Source organism: Monodon monoceros, unplaced genomic scaffold (genome assembly GCF_005190385.1).
Source record: "Monodon monoceros isolate NGI ecotype Baffin Bay Population unplaced genomic scaffold, NGI_Narwhal_1 Super_Scaffold_15, whole genome shotgun sequence".
NCBI classification, from domain to species: domain Eukaryota; kingdom Metazoa; phylum Chordata; class Mammalia; order Artiodactyla; family Monodontidae; genus Monodon; species Monodon monoceros.
Window position 1 is genome coordinate 79,141,199 of NW_021703771.1, and position 19,696 is coordinate 79,160,894.

A 19,696-nucleotide genomic window follows, 5' to 3' on the forward strand; every position below is an offset into this window, starting at 1 on the left:
TCGGGTTCAACTCCAAGAACATTGCCAGTGTTTAGGGGTTGAAATTGTGTAGCTTTTCATCCCTTCTCATTCCTAAAGATCCCCTTCCCCTTCCTGCTACCCTTGGACTCACCCCCGACCCAAGGAAAGGAAAAGGGAAGCTTCAGTGAGTCTGAGGCTCTGGATCTCCAGAAGGGTTGTTGGGAGCCTGTGTCTGGCTTTTTGGGGTTCTTTTTTGTTTTTCACTGTGACATAGGGACAACAGGGTATAGCTGTCTCTGCCTTTAATCTATAAATGTCCAGTTTAAGGTAGAAATCCACAATGATGGCAGAAGAACTTCCTCCAGTCACATTCCTGTAAGAAATTGTGTATAGACTCAAGTTGAGATGAGAGGTAACTTGAGTTTTGTATCCTTGAATGTATGATACTCCATACCTCAAAACACACCCATCTGATGGGGGCAACCTTCAGAAATCAAGGGCTTTAGCCTTCTGAGGTTTTGATCTAACCCAGAGCATGAATTATTGTCAAGCATCTTTTTTATTGATAGTTGATTTTTGAAAAGCACAGAGAGATTTTAATATTTTGGCAATACCCACTTTTTTTCAGTTTAATGAATATTTATGCGCTTATTTTTAATCATATATTTTTCCACTGCAAAAATAAGCCACATTTGATTAAGAGGTTTGGAAACTATCACAAAGCACATATGCACAAAATCACCCTCACACCTTTCATCATGGAAAATGAGGCAATACTTTAGGGCATATTCTTCCAGTTATGAATATAAATGTGTGTTTGAAACAAAAATGGGATCATCCCGCGTCTACTTTGTATCCTGTGTTTTCAGTTCATTCAGCAGATGTTTATCTGCTGTGCCGGCCCCAATTCCAGGCACCAGGGTTACATCTTTGAACCAAGTGGACAGAATTCCTCATTGCTTGGAGGGTTTGTTTTTTTTTCTAGTGGGAGAGTCAGACAGTATGAAGGTGAGTGTGTATACATTCTGCCAGGTAGGGTAAGTGATGGGAGGAAAAGGAAAGCCCGGAAGGGGACCCAGGGGGCAGGGAGTGCTGGTGAGGAGAGCTGTGATTTTACAAAACGAGGTCAGAGAAGGCCCTACAGGGAAAGTGATATTTGAGCAGAGACTTGCAGGAGGTGGGGGAGCTTTGTGGCTTTTCAGGAACCGCATTCTAGGCAGAGGGCACAGCACAGACGGAAGACCTGAGCAGAGGCTACCTGGAACGTTCCAAGAGCCACAGAGAGACGTGAGGAGGGACGAATGGGTGAGAGGTGGAGTAGAAGATGAGGGATGGGATGGGCTGTGGGGCAGGACTGGAGGCAAGGAGGGGAGTCAGGAAGCTATGGCTCTGGATCCATCAGAGTGGTGCTATGGCAGAAACCTCAGACCGTGACGCCTGCTGAGTCAAAGAGCGATTCAGAAAACGATGAAGATGTTTTAGGGATCCTTTGACCAATTTATTTCATTCACATTTAAAAAAATGTATGTGCACCATCGGTGTATGATTTTAAAATTGGTGTCTAAATCAATCTAAAATAGCTCTTTCGATAAGTATAAAATAAAGATTCCCAGTGATTAGAGAATGTTGTCTTATTTGGTACACTCTTCCTTAATGGTACATCTTCAAGTTGGGCTACCTTAGATTTGATGAAATCAGGAATTATGAATAGAGCTGAGGTCCCGCTGAGACTTTCCTGTACAGAGTTGTCAAAAATGGAAGGAGAGTGGACACTCTTTCAGGTGTAAAACGGGGTCAGAAGCAACCATACCTTGGAATTCTGTTGACGGCTGGAGCAAATCCCGGCTTTCTCCTCTGGCCCTTCTGTATAGAGGCCTCGCCCAGCACACACTCCTAGCGTGCTGTGAGGCAGGGAACTTTCCGCAGGGACCTCTCCTGCCCTGCTAATTTCTTATGGGTCCAGGATGCACTGAAAGCCAGGTGATGGAGTTACTATGGCCAATTAGTTCGGCAGCCGTACTCCTGAAAATGACACAAACAATCATGTGAATTATTGTTTGTATGGTTGCTATGGATGTATGCCGTGTACATCCATGGACGTACATGGATAGTGGATGTATGGTTGCCATGCCTACGTAATCCCATTAGGTCATTAAAGAGCCAGTTTGGGGGCAGAGAAATGCTGGCTTTCCTTCCCATGATCCACACACTAGCCAGAAGTCTTTGGCCTCCTGGAATTTTATTTTATTTTATTTTAACATCTTTACTGGAGTATAATTGCTTTACAATGGTGTGCTAGTTTCGGCTTTACAACAAAATGAATCAGTTATATATATACATATGTTCCCATATCTCTTCCCTCTTGCATCTCCCTCCCTCCCACCCTCCCTATCCCACCCCTCCAGGCGGTCACAAAGCACCGATCTGATCTCCCTGTGCTATGCGGCTGCTTCCCACTAGCTATCTACCTTACGTTTGGTAGTGTATATATGTCCATGCCTCTCTCTCGCTTTGTCACAGCTTACCCTTCCCCCTCCCTGTGTCCTCAAGTCCATTCTCCAGTAGGTCTGTGTCTTTATTCCTGTTTTACCCCTAGGTTCTTCATGACATTTTTTTTCTTAAATTCCATATATATGTGTTAGCATACAGCATTTGTCTCTCTCTTTCTGACTTACTTCACTCTGTATGACAGACTCTAGGTCTATCCACCTCATTACAAATAGCTCAATTTCGGTTCTTTTTATGGCTGAGTAATATTCCATTGTATATATTGCCACATCTTCTTTACCCATTCATCCGATGATGGACACTTAGGTTGCTTCCATCTCTGGGCTATTGTAAATAGAGCTGCAGTGAACATTGTGGTACATGACTCTTTTTGAATTATGGTTTTCTCAGGGTATATGCCCAGTAGTGGAATTGCTGGGTCATATGGTAGTTCTATTTGTAGTTTTTTAAGGAACCTCCATACTGTTCTCCACAGTGGCTGTATCAATTTACATTCCCACCAACAGTGCAACAGGGTTCCCTTTTCTCCACACCCTCTCCAGCATTTATTGTTTCTAGATTTTTTGATGATGGCCATTCTGACTGGTGTGAGATGATATCTCATTGTAGTTTTGATTTGCATTTCTCTAATGATTAGCGATGTTCAGCATTCTTTCATGTGTTTGTTGGCAGTCTGTATATCTTCTTTGGGGAAATGTCTGTTTAGGTCTTCTGCCCATTTTTGGATTGGGTTGTTTGTTTTTTTGTTATTAAGCTGCATGAGCTGCTTATAAATTTTGGGGAATAATCCTTTGTCATTTGCTTCATTTGCAAATATTTTCTCCCATTCTGAGGGTTGTCTTTTGGTCTTCTTTATGGTTTCCTTTGCTGTGCAAAAGCTTTGAAGTTTCATTAGGTCCCATTAGTTTATTTTTGTTTTTATTTCCATTTCTCTAGGAGGTGGGTCAAAAAGGATCTTGCTGTGATTTATGTCACAGAGTGTCCTGCCTATGTTTTCCTCTAAGAGTTTGATAGTTTCTGGCCTTACATTTAGGTCTTTAATCCATTTTGAGCTTATTTTTGTGTATGGTGTTAGGGAGTGATCTAATCTCATACTTTTACATGTACCTGTCCAGTTATCCCAGCACCACTTATTGAAGAGCCTGTCCTTTCTCCACTGTATATTCCTGCCTCTTTTATCAAAGATAAGGTGACCATATGTGCGTGGGTTTATCTCTGGGCTTCCTATCCTGTTCCATTGATCTATCTTTCTGTTTTTGTGCCAGTACCATATTGTCTTGATTACTGTAGCTTTGTAGTATAGTCTGAATTCAGGGAGCCTGATTCCTCCAGCTCCGTTTTTCGTTCTCAAGATTGCTTTGGCTATTCAGGGTCTTTTGTGTTTCCATACAAATTGTGAAATTTTTTGTTCTACTTCTGTGAAAAATGCCAGTGGTACTTTGATAGGGATTGCATTGAATCTGTAGATTGCTTTGGGTAGTAGAGTCATTCTCACAATGTTGATTCTTCCAATCCAAGAACATGGTATATCTCTCCATCTGTTTGTATCATCTTTAATTTCTTTCATCAGTGTCTTATAGTTTTCTGCATACAGGTCTTTTGTCTCCTTAGGTAGGTTTATTCCTAGGTATTTTATTCTTTTTGTTGCAGTGGTAAATGGGAGTGTTTTCTTGATTTCACTTTCAGATTTTTTCTCATTAGTGTATAGGAATGCCAGAGATTTCTGTGCATTAATTTTGTATCCTGCTACTTTACCAAATTCATTGATTAGCTCTAGTAGTTTTCTGGTAGCATCTTTAGGATTCTCTATGTATAGTATCATGTCATCTGCAAATAGTGACAGCTTTACTTCTTCTTTTCCAATTTGGATTCCTTTTATTTGCTTTTCTTCTCTGATTGCTGTGGCTAAAACTTCCAAAACTATGTTGAATAAGACTGGTGAGAGTGGGCAATCTTGTCTTGTTCCTGATCTTAGTGGAAATGCTTTCAGTTTTTCACCATTGAGGATGATGCTGGCTGTGGGTTTGTCATATATGGTCTTTATTATGTTGAGGAAAGTTCCCTCTATGCCTACTTTCTGCAGGGTTTTTATCATAAATGGGTGTTGAATTTTGTCGAAAGCTTTCTCTGCATCTATTGAGATGATCATATGGTTTTTCTCCTTCAATTTGTTAATACGGTGTATCACGTTGATTGATTTGCGTATATTGAAGAATCCTTGCATCCCTGGAATAAACCCCACTTGATCATGGTGTATGATCCGTTTAATGTGCTGTTGGATTCTGTTTGCTAGTATTTTGTTGATGATTTTTGCATCTATGTTCATCAGTGATATTGGCCTGTAGCTTTCTTTCTTTGTGACATCCTCGTCTGGTTTTGGTATCAGGGTGATGGTGGCCCCGTAGAATGAGTTTGGGAGTGTTGGAAGAGTTTGAGAAGGATAGGTGTTAGCTCTTCTCTAAATGTTTCATAGAATTTGCCTGTGAAGCCATCTGGTCCTGGGCTTTTGTTTGTTGGAAGATTTTTAATCAGTTTCAATTTCAGTGCTTGTGATTGGTCTGTTCATATTTTCTATTTCTTCCTGATTCAGTCTTGGCAGGTTGTGCCTTTCCAAGAATTTGTCCATTTCTTCCAGGTTGTCCATTTTATTGGCATAGAGTTGCTTGTAGTAATCTCTCATGATCTTTTGTATTTCTGCGGTGTCAGTTGTTACTTCTCCTTTTTCATTTTTAATTCTATTGATTTGAGTATTCTCCCTTTTTTTCTTGATGAGTCTGGCTAATGGTTTATCAATTTTGTTTATCTTCTCAAAGAACCAGCTTTTAGTGTTATTGATCTTTGCTATCGTTTCCTTCATTTCTTTTTCATTTATTTCTGATCTGATTTTTATGATGTCTTTCCTTCTGCTAACTTTGGGGTTTTTTTGTTCTTCTTTCTCTAATTGCTTTAGGTGCAGGGTTAGGTTGTTTATTTGAGATGTTTCCTGTTTCTTAAGGTAGGATTGTATTGCTATAAACTTCCCTCTTAGAACTGCTTTTGCTGCATCCCATAGATTTTGGGTTGTCATGTCTCCACTGTCATTTGTTTCTAGGTATTTTTTTATTTCCTCTTTGATTTCTTCAGTGATCACTTCGTTATTAAGTAGTGTATTGTTTAGCCTCCATGTGTTTGTATTTTTTACAGATCTTTTCCTGTAATTGATGTCTCATAGCGTTGTGGTCAGAAAAGATACTTGATACAATTTCAATTTTCTTAAATTTACCAAGGCTTGATTTGTGACCCAAGGTATGATCTATCCTGGAGAATGTTCCATGAGCACTAGAGAAAAATGTGTATTCTGTTGTTTTTGGATGGAATGTCCTATAAACATCAATTAAGTCCATCTTGTTTAATGTATCATTTAAAGCTTGTGTTTCCTTATTTATTTTCATTTTGGATGATCTGTCCATTGGTGAAAGTGGGGTGTTAAAGTCCCCTACTATGAATGTGTTACTGTCGATTTCCCCTTTTATGGCTGTTAGTATTTGCCTTAGGTATTGAGGTGCTCCTATGTTGGGTGCATAAATATTTACAAATGTTATGTCTTCTTCTTGGATCTATCCCTTGATCATTATGTAGTGTCCTTCGTTGTCTCTTCTAATAGTCTTTATTTTAAAGTCTATTTTGTCTGATATGAGAATTGCTACTCCAGCTTTCTTTTGGTTTCCATTTGCATGAAATATCTTTTTCCATCCCCTTACTTTCAGTCTGTATGTGTCTCTAGGTCTGAAGTGGGTCTCTTGTAGACAGCAAATATATGGGTCTTGTTTTTGTATCCATTCAGCCAATCTGTGTCTTTTGGTGGGAGCATTTAGTCCATTTACATTTAAGGTAATTATCGATATGTATGTTCCTGTTCTCATTTTCTTAATTGTTTTGGGTTCGTTATTGTAGGTCTTTTCCTTCTCTCGTGTTTCTCGCCTAGAGAAGTTCCTTTAGCAGTTGTTGTAGAGCTGGTTTGGTGGTGCTGAAGTCTCTCAGCTTTTGCTTGTCTGTAAAGGTTTGAATTTCTCCATCAAATCTGAATGAGATCCTTGCTGGGTAGAGTAATCTTGGTTGCAGGTTTTTGTCCTTCATCAATTTAAATACGTCCTGCCAGTCCCTTCTGGCTTGCAGAGTTTCTGCTGAAAGATCAGCTGTTAACCTTACGGGGATTCCCTTGTGTGTTATTTGTTGTTTTTCCCTTGGTGCTTTTAATATGTTTTCTTTGTATTTAATTTTTGACAGTTTGATTAATATGTGTCTTGGCGTATTTCTCCTTGGATTTATCCTGTATGGGACTCTATGTGCTTCCTGGACTTGATTAACTATTTCCTTTCCCATATTAGGGAAGTTTTCAACTATAATCTCTTCAAATATTTTCTCAGTCCCTTCCTTTTTCTCTTCTTCTTCTGGAACCCCTATAATTCGAATGTTGGTGCATTTAATGTTGTCCCAGAGGTCTCTGAGACTGTCCTCAGTTCTTTTCATTCTTTTTTCTTTGTTCTGCTCTGCAGTAGTTATTTCCACTATTTTATCTTCCAGGTCACTTATCCGTTCTTCTGCCTCAGTTATTCTGCTATTGATCCCATCTAGAGTATTTTTCATTTCATTTATTGTGTTGTTCATCATTGTTTGTTTCATCTTTAGTTCTTCTAGGTCCTTGTTAAATGTTTCTTGCACTTTGTCTATTCTATTTCCAAGATTTTGGATCATCTTTACTATCATTACTCTGAATTCTTTTTCAGGTAGACTGCGTATTTCCTCTTCATTTGTTAGGTCTGGTGGGTTTTCATCTTGCTCCTTCATCTGCTGTGTGTTTTTCTGTCTTCTCATTTTGCTTATCTTACTGTGTTTGGGGTCTCCTTTTTGCAGGCTGCAGGTTCATAGTTCCCGTTGTTTTTGGTGTCTGTCCCCAGTGGCTAAGGTTGGTTCAGTGGGTTGTGTAGGTTTCCTGGTGGAGGGGACTAGTGCCTGTGTTCTGGTGGATGAGGCTGGGTCTTGTCTTTCTGGTGGGCAGGTCCACGTCTGGTGGTGTGTTTTGGGGTGTCTGTGGACTTATTATGATTTTAGGCAGCCTCTCTGCTAATGGGTGGGGTTGTGTTCCTGGCTTGCTAGTTGTTTGGCATAGGATGTCCAGCACTGTAGCTTGCTGGTCGTTGAGTGAAGCTGGGTGCTGGTGTTGAGATGGAGATCTCTGGGAGATTTTCGCCATTTGATATTATGTGGAGCTGGGAGGTCTCTTGTGGACCAGTGTCCTGAAGTTGGCTCTCCCACCTCAGAGGCACAGCACTGACTCCTGGGTGCAGCACCAAGAGCCTTTCATCCACATGGCTCAGAAGAAAAGGGAGAAAAAGTAGAAAGAAAGAATTAGTAGAAGTAGAAAGAAAGAAAAAGGGAGGGAGGGAGGGAGGAAGGAGGGAAGGAAGGAGGGAAGGAAGGACAAAAGGAAAGAAAGAAGATAAAGTAAAATAAAATAAAGTAAGATAAAATAGAATAAAGTTATTGAAATAAAAAAATAATTATTAAGAGAAAAAAAAAACGGACGGATAGAATCCTGGGACAAATGGTGGAAGCAAATCTATACAGACAAAATCTCACACAGAAGCATACACATACACATTCACAAAAAGAGGAAAAGGGGAAAAAAATCATAGATCTTGCTCTCGAAGCCCACCTCCTCAATTTGGGATGATTCGTTGTCTATTCCTGTATTCCACAGATGCAGGTACATCAGCTTGATTGTGGAGCTTTAAGTCGCTGCTCCTGAGGCTGCTGGGAGAGATTTCCCTTTCTCTTATTTGTTCGCACAGCTCCCGGAGGCTCAGCTTTGGATTTGGCCCCACCTCTGTGTGTAGGTCGCCGGAGGGCGTCTGTTCTTCGCTCAGACAGGACGGGGTTAAAGGAGCCGCTGATTCGGGCTCTCTGGCTCACTCAGGTCCGGGGGAGGGAGGGGCACGGAGGCCGGCGTGACGTTGCACCAGCCTGAGGCCTGCCGTGCGTTCTCCCAGGGAAGTTGTCCCTGGGTCCCGGGACCCTGGCAGTGGCGGGCTGCACAGGTTCCTGGAAAGGGTGTGTGGAGAGTGACCTGTGCTCGCCGACAGGCTTCTTGGTGGCGGCAGCAGCAGCCTTAGCGTCTCATGCCTGTCTCTGGGGTCCGCGCTTTTAGCCGCGGCTCGCGCCCGTCTCTGGGGTTCGCGCTTTTAGCCGCGGCTCGCGCCCGTCTCTGGAGCTCCTTTAAGCAGCGCTCTTAATCCCCTCTCCTCGCGCACCAGGAAACAAAGAGGGAAGAAAAAGTCTCTTGCCTCTTCGGCAGCTCCAGACTTTTCCCCGGACTCCCTCCCGGCCAGCCGTGGTGCACTAACCCCCTGCAGGCTGTGTTCACGCCGCCAACCCCAGTCCTCTCCCTGCGCTCCGACCGAAGCCCGAGCCTCAGCTCCCAGCCCCGCCCGCCCCGGCGGGTGAGCAGACAAGCCTTTCGGCCTGGTGAGTGCCGGTCGGCCCTGATCCTCTGTGCGGGAATCTCTCCGCTTTGCCCTCCGCACCCCTGTTGCTACGCTCTCCTCCGCGGCTCCGAAGCTTCCCCCCTCCGCCACCCACAGTCTCCGCCCGCGAAGGGGCTTCCTAGTGTGTGGAAACCGTTCCTCCTTCACGGCTCCCTCCCACTGGTGCAGGTCCCGTCCCTATCCTTTTGTCTCTGTTTATTCTTTTTTCTTTTGCCCTACCCAGGTACGTGGCGGGTTTCTTGCCTTTTGGGAGGTCTGAGGTCTTCTGCCAGCGTTCAGTAGGTGTTCTGTAGTTGTTCCACGTGTAGATGTATTTCTGGTGTATCTGTGAGGAGGAAGGTGATATCCGCGTCTTACTCTTCCGCCATCTTCTCGGAAGTCCTGCCCTGCTAATTTCTTATGGGTCCAGGATGCACTGAAAGCCAGGTGATGGAGTTACTGTGGCCAATTAGTTCGGCAGCTGTACTCCTGAAAATGACACAAACAATCATGTGAATTATTGTTTGTATGGTTGCCATGGATGTATGGTGTGTACATCCATGGATATACATGGATAGTGGATGTATGGTTGCCATGCCTACGTAATCCCGTTAGGTCATTAAAGAGCCAGTTTGGGGGCAGAGAAATGCTGGCTTTCCTCCCCGTGATCCACACACTAGCCAGAAGTCTTTGGCCTCCTGGAATTTTATTTTATTTTATTTTAACATCTTTATTGGAGTATAATTGCTTTACCATGGGACCTTCTGGAATTTTAAATCAAACTCAAAATCACTTGGACAAAAAAGTTTGAAACACCACAATTTTCCCTAACAAAGCCTTGCACGTTCTCAATAGTAGATGGGGAAATGAGGCTGTTTACACACTGCGATTTGAAGCCTGTGTTTTTAAACTATAGCTTTCCAGGTTCTGTGTCTATAGCTGGACCTGTCTGGGTGGTCTGGGAGGCCCTGAATTAAGAATAATGACACTGATTTTGTCACATAGGAGCTCCACAGGCTTCAGGCGAGACTGTGCTGTGTGCAGACATCCCTGCTGTAACCGCATGTAGCCAGGAGGCCTGCGGGGAGAAAGCGGAGTCCTTAGCTACTGTCCTTTCCTGGGTAGGGAGAGCTTCGCCAGCCTTCTTCCCTTTGTAAGCCCGAAAGCTACTGCTCTCGGTGAGAAAGTAGCCGCAGCCACAGCCTGGTGAAAAGATGAACTGTGGAGCCTCTGATGGCACCGTGAGTCTTCTTCATGGTCCACGCATTCCTACGTGGAGTTCTCTTCTCCCCGTCCTTTCTCTCTGGGTTTGAGCTTTTCCTTCCAGTGCCCTTTTGTTATATTCTTCCCCTTTGGTACCCGTGTCCATTTATTTAAACTCCCTCCTTCTACATTGGTAGATTCATCACTCCGTGCGATTGCTAAGAAGGGGCTTTTCAAGCGCTGGGCGCTGCTGCGCGGTGTCTGGCGGGGGTAGCACTCCATGAAATCGTCTGGTTTTCCCGTTGCACGGTTGTGAGTGGATGTTATTTCCGAGTCCACTTTTTTCTCTATTTGTCTCCAAGTATTGTGCTTATCTTTGCCCTGTAGTGGTACATTTATTTCTAAATATTTGATTAAGGAACAAATCATAAAAGCAATAGTGTTTATGTTCCTGCCTATAAATGAAGAATACATTTATTTTACAGCGACTCAGGTGAAAAGGAAACAGATCATTTTTATTACTACTCTCACAGTGCTACTCTGTTATTATTTCAGACGTGTGAGTCATTGGCTCAGATTATTTCATTTTATGATCATTTCCGTTAACTATTTATTATTGAAATGCATTGCAATCAAGACTCTGACGTTTATAATAATAGGCGAACTTTGTGATTTCTGAAATATAGAAACCTCCTTCGTTGGAGTGTGGCATCGATAAAGCAAGGCCGTGCCCCCTCAGTATCAACTTTAATTGCGTACCTCATTTCTATGTATAAAGAATAGTTAGTCTCATGTTTATGCTTTCATATATATAGGACAGAACAAAAATGTCAAACATAGGTCATGTTGTAGCCAGAGGTCATGAGCTACAATTAACGGGATATTTTTTTCTATGCATATTCATTTGCAGGCAAAATATTAAAAGATGACTCAAATTGTTTTGCTATGGGAAAAGATTCTCTACTTCTGTTGCTGTTGTTATGTAATATTATTACTATTACATGTTTGCTGTGTCTTTCTGCTCACCTTCCTACATTTCAAAGGGTCAGTCATGGCCTGTGGGCAGGTAGATTACACATCTGTTATCAATGGCAAAAGATTCTCTACTTTTTGTTCTAAAGGGCACTTGGTCTTAATGTCTCTGCTACATCTTCTTAATGTTGTTTTGTTTTGGTTTGGTTTTCAAGTCAAGTTAATCTTCTCCCAAAGAATGTCCTGTAGAGAAAAAGAGAGACTTAGCTACCCAATAATGAAATCCAGATTTCCTATTTGAAATGTTTAAGATATTAGTTTAGCCCCAGGACTTTCATCCAGGGAATCAGTTCTACTGAGAGTAAATTCTAACCTGCGAGCCAGTTTCTACATAGAAATACAGAATTAATGAGAGTGCTGATTCTGGAATGTCAGTATCTGATGGTAAAATAATTTTGTCATAAATAATGACATAATACACTAATTGCATAGTCTCAGATAATATAGCACCCAGAAAATGGTTCCACCCTTCATGTATAAACAGCAAAATACAAATAATTATTTTTCCTAAAGTTTTGAGAAGATTACTCTTAGAACTGAAAAAATTCCCTGTAATCTTTTGGCAATGCTACATTTTCTAATTATTACCCGGAAGGACCTTTCTTTACCTCTAATGTACAGTGAGATGACAGTCAGTAGTAGGCACTTAATCATCATATATAAAGACAAACACCTCACTGATGTATATGATAGGAAGGGGATTACTGTACAGGCTTTCATCACGACAGCATTTGTTGCATCTGGTGCTAAATTAGCTCATTTCTTTTATGTTATGAAAATGCGTGCTTTCAGATTCTTTTTTTTCCTCCTGTCATTTTCCCATTGAGCTTTACGAAGACTAAGGTGCTGGTAGCCTATTATCCACTCGGCCCTGGCTTGTCTATAGGTCACAGTTCTTCAGACCGAAAGAGGACTTCATTTGGGGTTTATGTCTTTGGCAGCCGCATCATCATCTTGTATCAAATCCAGGCCCTCGGGGGAAGGAGTCTTGCTCATCACAGACGGCACTCAGAATTGGAACGCCCATACGCAGTTGCTCAGAAACGTGAAGGAGCCGTTTTCAAGTTGTCTGAGCTCGGGCTAGGCATTTTCTTTGCCCCTTGCAGCGCTTCAGCTATTACGTCGTGCCAGTTGCTGGGGGTTGGCTGAGATTTTTCCATCAGTCTCGCTTCCTTACGGAGGTCTCGTTATCGCCATCATGGGCCGCGTCTGCTTTGTCTTTACCAGCGGGACTGCAGACGCTCTTGGCTTTTTCTGAGCAGCAGTTTGAATGTGTCTGTGCAGCACTGATCTTATTGTTTGCCTGGGGGCCTGAATTCTGCTGCTTTTATAGAGAGCGATGTCCAAGACTTCAATGAGCAACTCAACATTGTCCTTTGAAATACAGAGGCTGGTAGGATGGGTGACTGTCACAGAGCACCTAGTATTGGGCAAAGTTGTACCAACACAGGGTCCTTCATCTGCTAGAACTTTAGAGTGTGTGGCACACATTAAACTCAGTGTGTGCAATCCCGCCTTTTCTCAGTGGCAGAAGCATCCTGAACGGGGCAGATCCTTAGCACCTGTTTGAAGGACATTACAAGACCCAGCAAGCTTAGAAGTTAGAGAAGCAAGTTCTAGACACAGGGTACATTGTCAATGTTGAGAATATGGCTGATTTGACTTTCCTGCTCTTTTCTGTGTTACTGTAAAATTCAGTGAATAGGTCTCATTCATTCAACTGCTCAACAAGTACTTGTCAAATAGCTACCCTGTGTGAGGCATTGTGCCCGGTGCTGTGAAGGACACATGCTGACCAGGGCCCAGTCTCACTCTCCAGGACTTCCAGTCCAGTGAGTTTCATGAGGAATGTCCACAAACAGCCACAAGTACCATCAAGAGAAGCAAACAAAAATATTACGGAGCTTTAGGAAAAGAAGCCAGCACTTTAGCTCGGGGGTGGAGCCCAGAAAATCTTTTCACCAAGTCCTTATGCGAACTTGAAAGTTGAGGCAGCTTTAACAAGCTGAGTTAGGGGTGAGGGTGTTCCAGACACAGGGCTGGGTGGCAGGCACCTTTCTGGGAAGGCCAGGGGTCAGGGTTGCTGTCCCCGTATGTGTGAAAAGGGGGGTAGAGCAGGAGATGAGAAGGGGAGACCGGAGACTAGGCACCATGGGGTATGGGCGCCAGAGAAGGAGCTTGAAGTTGATTTGGCAGGAGAAGGGGAGTCATTGCAGGCTTGGAACAGAGATGTGTCGGTGTGTTTGGAGTAACCTGAAGTGGGGCAGGCAGAGGGCTGAGATGGATGTTCTGCTGTCCCCCAGGCGAGAAGCAGAGAGCCAAGGAATTCAGGGCAGTACCCCTGAGGTTCATGAGAGGCGGGGAATGGGGCCACAGTGCGGTGGAAGGATGGGCCTTAGAGCGGGAGGAAGGCTGTCTCCTCTCTACCCAAGAAGAGGGAGAGAGGAGACGGGTACCCCCGGGGCAGCGCCCTTAGGCTTCCAGGGGGCTTCTGAAGGACTCAGACTCCAGCGGGACAGGTTTAAACATCTGGTAGACCCAGAGAACACAAAGCCGCCTTGTAACAGAGCTTCCAAATCAGCGCCTTCCAAATTTTGGCCGGGCCTTCCAAATCCCGGCCCCCTTCCTACCCCCATGTCCTTTCTTCTCCAGCCACAGAGGGGCCAGAAACGGCACTTGGCCAGCTGGGGAGGGGGAGGAGGTTTAACACAAAACCAAGTTAGAAATTTCCACTGGTAATTGGGATTGTTACACTTTGAAATGGTTAATGAGACTGTCTGTCACTTAAAGTGACTGAAGCACTTTCTGTTACCTTCATCTCATGACCAGAAAAGTCAGGATCCATCTGAGTTTTTCACAGGGTGGTAGGCATTTACCCATCAACTAGATTCTTCGTCTTCCTCCTTTCCCGGACTAGGGCTGAATAAATTAATTGACACTCAAGTGCAAACAACTTAAATCACAGGGTCTTGTCTCCTCCATGAGAATGTGCCAGGGGACAGAAAAGTTAAAGACGTTGATCTCTAATCCTGAATATCAGATATTGGCAAGGGCAGCAGACATCCTCGGCGGGAGGTGGGGAGAGGTGGGTGGAAGCGGTGGGAGTCCTCCAGAGCCATCAGCCTGGAGCAGTGGGTAGCTTTACATACAGTGCACTTGGGACAACAAGAAACCGTTTAGGACATGGCTTACTCATTAACGACATCTTGCTGTGAGCAGGCAAACTCTTGAGGTCAACCAAGTTACATTTCAGAATCAAAAGGGAAAAACAAATACACTATAACCTAAGATCTACTAAGTCAACTCCACAGGAGGGTTCCAACAGCACTGAAGTATCCATCTCTGGAGAAGCCAAATGGAGCTAAATAAATTCCACCCCTAAGCACCCAAGGTGGATCACATCCTGCTGGCTGGTCTCTCCAGGTAATATTGTCCAGCTGTGACCTGGGTGCAGCTGCTGAACCACTGTTCCAGTTGTTTCTTATTGAAACTCAATAATGAGAAAGAGGAAAAAGTTGGCCTGTTGTATTCTCCGCCTTTGTTCAAACAGGCATTCTTCTGTTGAATTATGAATTTCAGTTCTGGAAAAATTCTCCTCTACACAATTGAGCATTTTCCTAACCATTTTGTTAAAAAAAAAAAAAAAAAGAGGTCCACCTAGAGTAGATTCTTTTGGACTAAAACAAAATTTTAAGGCTAACCTATATAAATTGAAATTTATTAGTATCAGGGTCAATTTTGTGCCTCTAATATGGACTGTGTTTATTTCTGATTGTGGTACACTAGCACATTTTCAAGGCTTAGTACAATTTCAGGTTGCTTTTTATATGACAGTAAGAGTAACAAAGATAATGTCATATTTTATGACACAGATACTTTCTAATGTTCTTTGGGGTTTGAGTTCCTTGATATTAACTTGATTGATATCACAGTCAGAGACTTAATCAGTAGACTTGCAGCACCTGAGGTTTGTCTGCAGCTCTTCATAAAAGCTCCATGTCACAGTCCAAACATGCTCCATTTAATGTAATAGACATGCCTTAGAAAGGTATCTATTTCTGTAGCCCCTGGCACTGCACTGTACCCTAGAGCTGGGATGCAGCCATGTGAACATTTCAGGGCAGTATTAAATGGCATTTTGATTGTCACTTTATACTGAATCTTTAAAGGGAAGATGGTCATTTCCTGACAAGACTTTTATTCTCTACATGTGTCAAGTTGAAATGCAAGTTCTGTGTTAGGCTGTAGGGCTGGCCCACCTGTTTGACTCTGTATTTATTTCCCAATAAAAGAAGGGCTCCCAAAGGCAAAACAAAAACGAAAACAGGAGGCACCCCAAGCAGCACCATCTTTTAAATGTTTTCTTTCTAATTTTCAGAACTAGTGGATCTCTGTTGCAGGAAAGTGTTTCATTTGAAGCTTTTCAGTACCTAAAATTATAAAATCAAATTTTTAAGAAAACTGGAAACCCACTGAAGAGTTTAGTTATGTTAGTGTTTGTCTGAAGACACTCTAGGAAAAGCAGTGCCTCTTTTTTACGCAACAAAATCCATTGGATTAAAAAAGTCCTTTCCATAATTAAAGTGAATGCTTTCACAGAGGGTATTTCTTCAGCTTAGACACTCTTGTATTCCTTTTTTCCACAGCAATCTCTGTATATCTTCTTGTCCTCGTTGCCGAATTCACTTTTCTATGAGAATCTCTGACGATGTTCAAAAAGGCTCTAAGTGCCTGGGAGTTTGGGCGGGGACGTTGATGCAGGACAGACAACTAATAGTTTTTTATGGTTTCCCATGAATCCTGTGAAGAGAAGTCACAACAGGCAATCCAGCCCAAGTGAGATCTGATACTTTCTGTCGTTCATTCTGTTCTGTTTCTGCAGGGGAGCTGGTGTGGGAAAGATGAAACAGGTTAGAAATGTCACATATTTTGTGTCGCTAAATCAGGTGATTCTCTTGGAGACCGCAGTCCACTTGTCTGGTGGGAAATCTTACCTAGTCATGTTTGGGGTTGCTCTTCCATCTTCTTAAAGTGGCTGGAAAGTCTCTGGTTTCTGGTTTCTGCAGAGCAGGGGATTCAGGACAGGCCCTTGGTCTTTAGTTCACAGTAACCACTCCACAGAGACCTGAGTCACCAGCCGCTCGAAAACTAGATGCTCTAACTTGCCTGATGTTGGCCTCAGCAAAGGGGACCATGACCTGTGGTCCCCGAGGCCTGGATGCTTGCCAGCATCCCCTTGCCATCCCATCAGAGACCTTGCCACCTCCCTGCAAGTACTGCACAGGAGTGGGGTGCTGTCCCCAACACCCCAGGAATGAGCCCCCTGGCTCACCTCTTGAGCAAAGCTTTCCAACCCTTTCTTCTCCAGCTCCCTCTCTTTGTGCGGTCTTGAGTATCTGGAAGAGTATCCCCTGGTGAGGCAGACCATCTGGGAGGTGCTTTCCACTGTGGATGTGACAATTCCATGATTCTGTGTCGTGGTCCTCGATGCCCATGAGGTTACTGAATGTGATGACAATACACTGACCGCAGTCATTGCAGGGCCGTCCTTCACCCAGCTCCAGGCACCAAGCTAATTTTCACTCTGCCTCTCACCGCCTCTGCAGAGTCAGGGAGCAATGACAGTGGACCAGGGTGGTGCTTAAACCTGGTTCCTGGATCCCTGGAGCCAGCTGGCATAGATGTCAGTCTGTCCCAAGGGCATCTCTCCCTGACTCATCACAGCCCCTGCTGCGAGTCAGTTCATTCACTGCAGGACAGTGAAGGGGTTTCATAGAATCGAGATGCGCTGTGTTCATCCGTTGGTAGCTCAAATGCCTTCTTGAAGAGCATGAGACTATTATATTCCAGCTGCCTAAATCCTTTTAATCCTCTTCGGAAACGGCCTGCAAGTACATTTCCATAGCTCATTAACCTCTTTTGCATAGATTAGCTCCAAAATATTGAAAAAGTGATTTCTTGCCTTTTGAGGGTGGCTTGTGGTTCTCTGCGTTCCGTGCCCTGAGTTGTCTGACCCAGGGAGGAAAGGCCGGGTGTGATGAAGACAGTTCCAAGCTGGTGTCGTCCTATGTTATGCAATTCCAGGGATGGGTGGAGAGTCACATAAATCGTGTGCTGTGTTTACAGTACAAAGGGTGCAAGCTCTGTGCATCTTACATGGATTGTACAAGCAGGATTTTTAAATTTTTCTGCCAGTGTCTTTCCTGAGCACCACGGTGGGAGCAGAGGATTATTGTAGCTGAGAAGGGGGGTTAAGTTGTCCACAAGAGAGAACTGCAGACCTCCCCAAATGTAAATGCTTAAAACATAGATGAATTTTTAATGGAAATCAATTTTGCTTCTCCAAAAAAGCCGTTAGTTTCTTGGAAAATACAGAGTGATCACTGTTGATTACTGACATTGTATTTCCTTTCTTTCTCCCCTCCCCCACCGCCTTCCCAACCTGCTGGCAGCTGTCCGTATCTAGCAGTGAAAATCACCCCTGCTATCCCCGTGGTCGGTGGCATTCTGTTCTTCTTTGTGATGGGGACCCTGCTACGCACCAGCTTCAGCGACCCTGGCGTCCTTCCGCGAGCCACACCTGATGAAGCCGCCGACCTGGAAAGGCAAATAGGTAACTCTGAAGGTCCGCCCTTAGCCTCTGGTCACTGCCCACCTGTGCTCAGCCCCAGTGCGGGAGGACAAACGAGGAGCCCGTGCAGGAGGGGCTGGGTGCTGGACAGTGCCAAGTCCCCGGGGAGGAGTCCCGAAGTTTTCATTCACTTGGCCTGAGGATGACCTGAGTAGGAGGTGGGATGGAAAGTGGTCGGAGGTAAGGCTGAGGGACCGGTGCACTGGAGGCAAGCTGGCGGTGCCATCAGGCAGGCCGCTGCCACCGAGCTCTTTGAAACCCGAGCGTCCGAGTCCCCTCCGAGAAGGAGCCTCTGTTGTGAAAGCTGTAGTTCCTGGTGGCTGCTCTTCATTCCCTTTTATTACCATCATAGCTGAACTCTGGTTTCCATGATATAAACCTGGAAATGTTACATCTTAGACTGCTGTCCTATTTATCCAGCCTAGGATCTAGCATTTCCTTTATTAAGGCATAACAAATATGTATATTTCTGGTTTATATTGAGATGAATGGCTTTATTTTTCCTTAGATATTGGAAATCCTAGGATTAAAAATTTCCAGCAATCCATTTTAAAGATATTAAAACCAATCCTAATCCCTCATACAAAGAACCCTTAAAGCCCTTTTTTTAATTAAAAAGAGAGCTTCCTCTTAAAAGTTTGCCTTTGTGAATGTGTAGCTTTGCTGTGGTACAGTGATAATTTGACAAGCGTGGCAGGGGGCTGTGATGACTCAGTGTGAACATAAAGTTTAGGCATGAAAAATCATTTGACAGAAATAGTTCTCTCCCAGTGGGCTTCCGTTCACAGCCCACTCAGATGAAAGACCCCCACTTTCCACAGTATAAAGAGGTACAAGTGTGGGTCTTGATAGGCACCATTTGCTCTGGTCCACCTCCCCAAGTGCTGAAGCACAGCCATGTCCTTCTCTGAGCATCTGCTTCCATCCTTCATCCCTGTCACCTGGGAGGGGAGCAGTAAAGGAGTTGATTATGGGAGTGTATGTGAGTTGTCTGCTGGGCTGCAGCCTCCTTGTGTCCTGAGGTAGGGAAGTGGGGAGACAGTCTCTTTCTTTGACACCACATATTGAGATTTGAACACAGGGTATTATTTCATAATCTAAAGCCTACATTTATAGCTTGTTAATAATCTGTAAAGGCCATCCATGATGGTCATTGAATTTGATCACATCCCAGCAAGTTTGTGAGGAAGACTTTATTATTACACCCGTTTTACAAATAAGAAAACGAAGCCCCAAAGTGGTTAAATGGGAGAAAGTGGCAGAGCCGGAGCCTTCAACCCAGGTCTCCTGGGTCTCATCCGTTGTTCTTTAGGGATGTTCTTGTTCTTGAAGGCCCAGTTTCCTTCAAGGAATAGAACGGGGCCTCTAGAAACTGCGTAGTCTATGCCCATGTCAAACTGGCACAAGCTCGAAACTCCTACTCAAGCAGTGTACAGACAGCCCAGCTCCCCACACTGGCCATTAAGCATTTTCCTGCTGTGATCCTATTTTCCCTCCCACCTCCCTGTTAGTGCTAGGAGCATCCGCAGAATCGGCAAGATCAGGAACTGGGGTTTTTTTTTGCCTTCCTTACAAAGTGGATAATAAAGAGCGCCATTGGAATTCTCTATTATGAATGCAGATTCTAAGAGGCACAGACTTTCCATCATTAACATTGAGGAAGTTGAATGATTCACGGAAGTGCAATTTTTTTGTTGTTTTGTTTAGTTTTTTGTTTTTTCCTTAAAGTTGATAACCTCAGAGCAGTATTTTTCAACATAAGCAATTTTTAAAAACCAGCTCTGCCCCCATGTCTCCGCCCCGCAGAGACACAGATTCTGTGAGAGAACTAGATGGGGTAAAGGATAAAACCAAATTT

General features: G+C 43.8%; 1 protein-coding gene across 2 annotated transcripts in view; it reads left to right on the plus strand.

The window, feature by feature from the left end:
- ZDHHC14 (zinc finger DHHC-type containing 14) overlaps positions 1 to 19,696 on the plus strand; it is a 273,691-nt gene that overhangs the window by 153,137 nt on the left and 100,858 nt on the right. For both annotated transcript variants that reach the window (XM_029224120.1, XM_029224119.1), the window contains exon 2: positions 17,660 to 17,820. In XM_029224120.1, the coding sequence (XP_029079953.1) occupies positions 17,660 to 17,820 (161 nt within the window). The remainder of the gene's footprint in view (positions 1 to 17,659; positions 17,821 to 19,696) is intronic.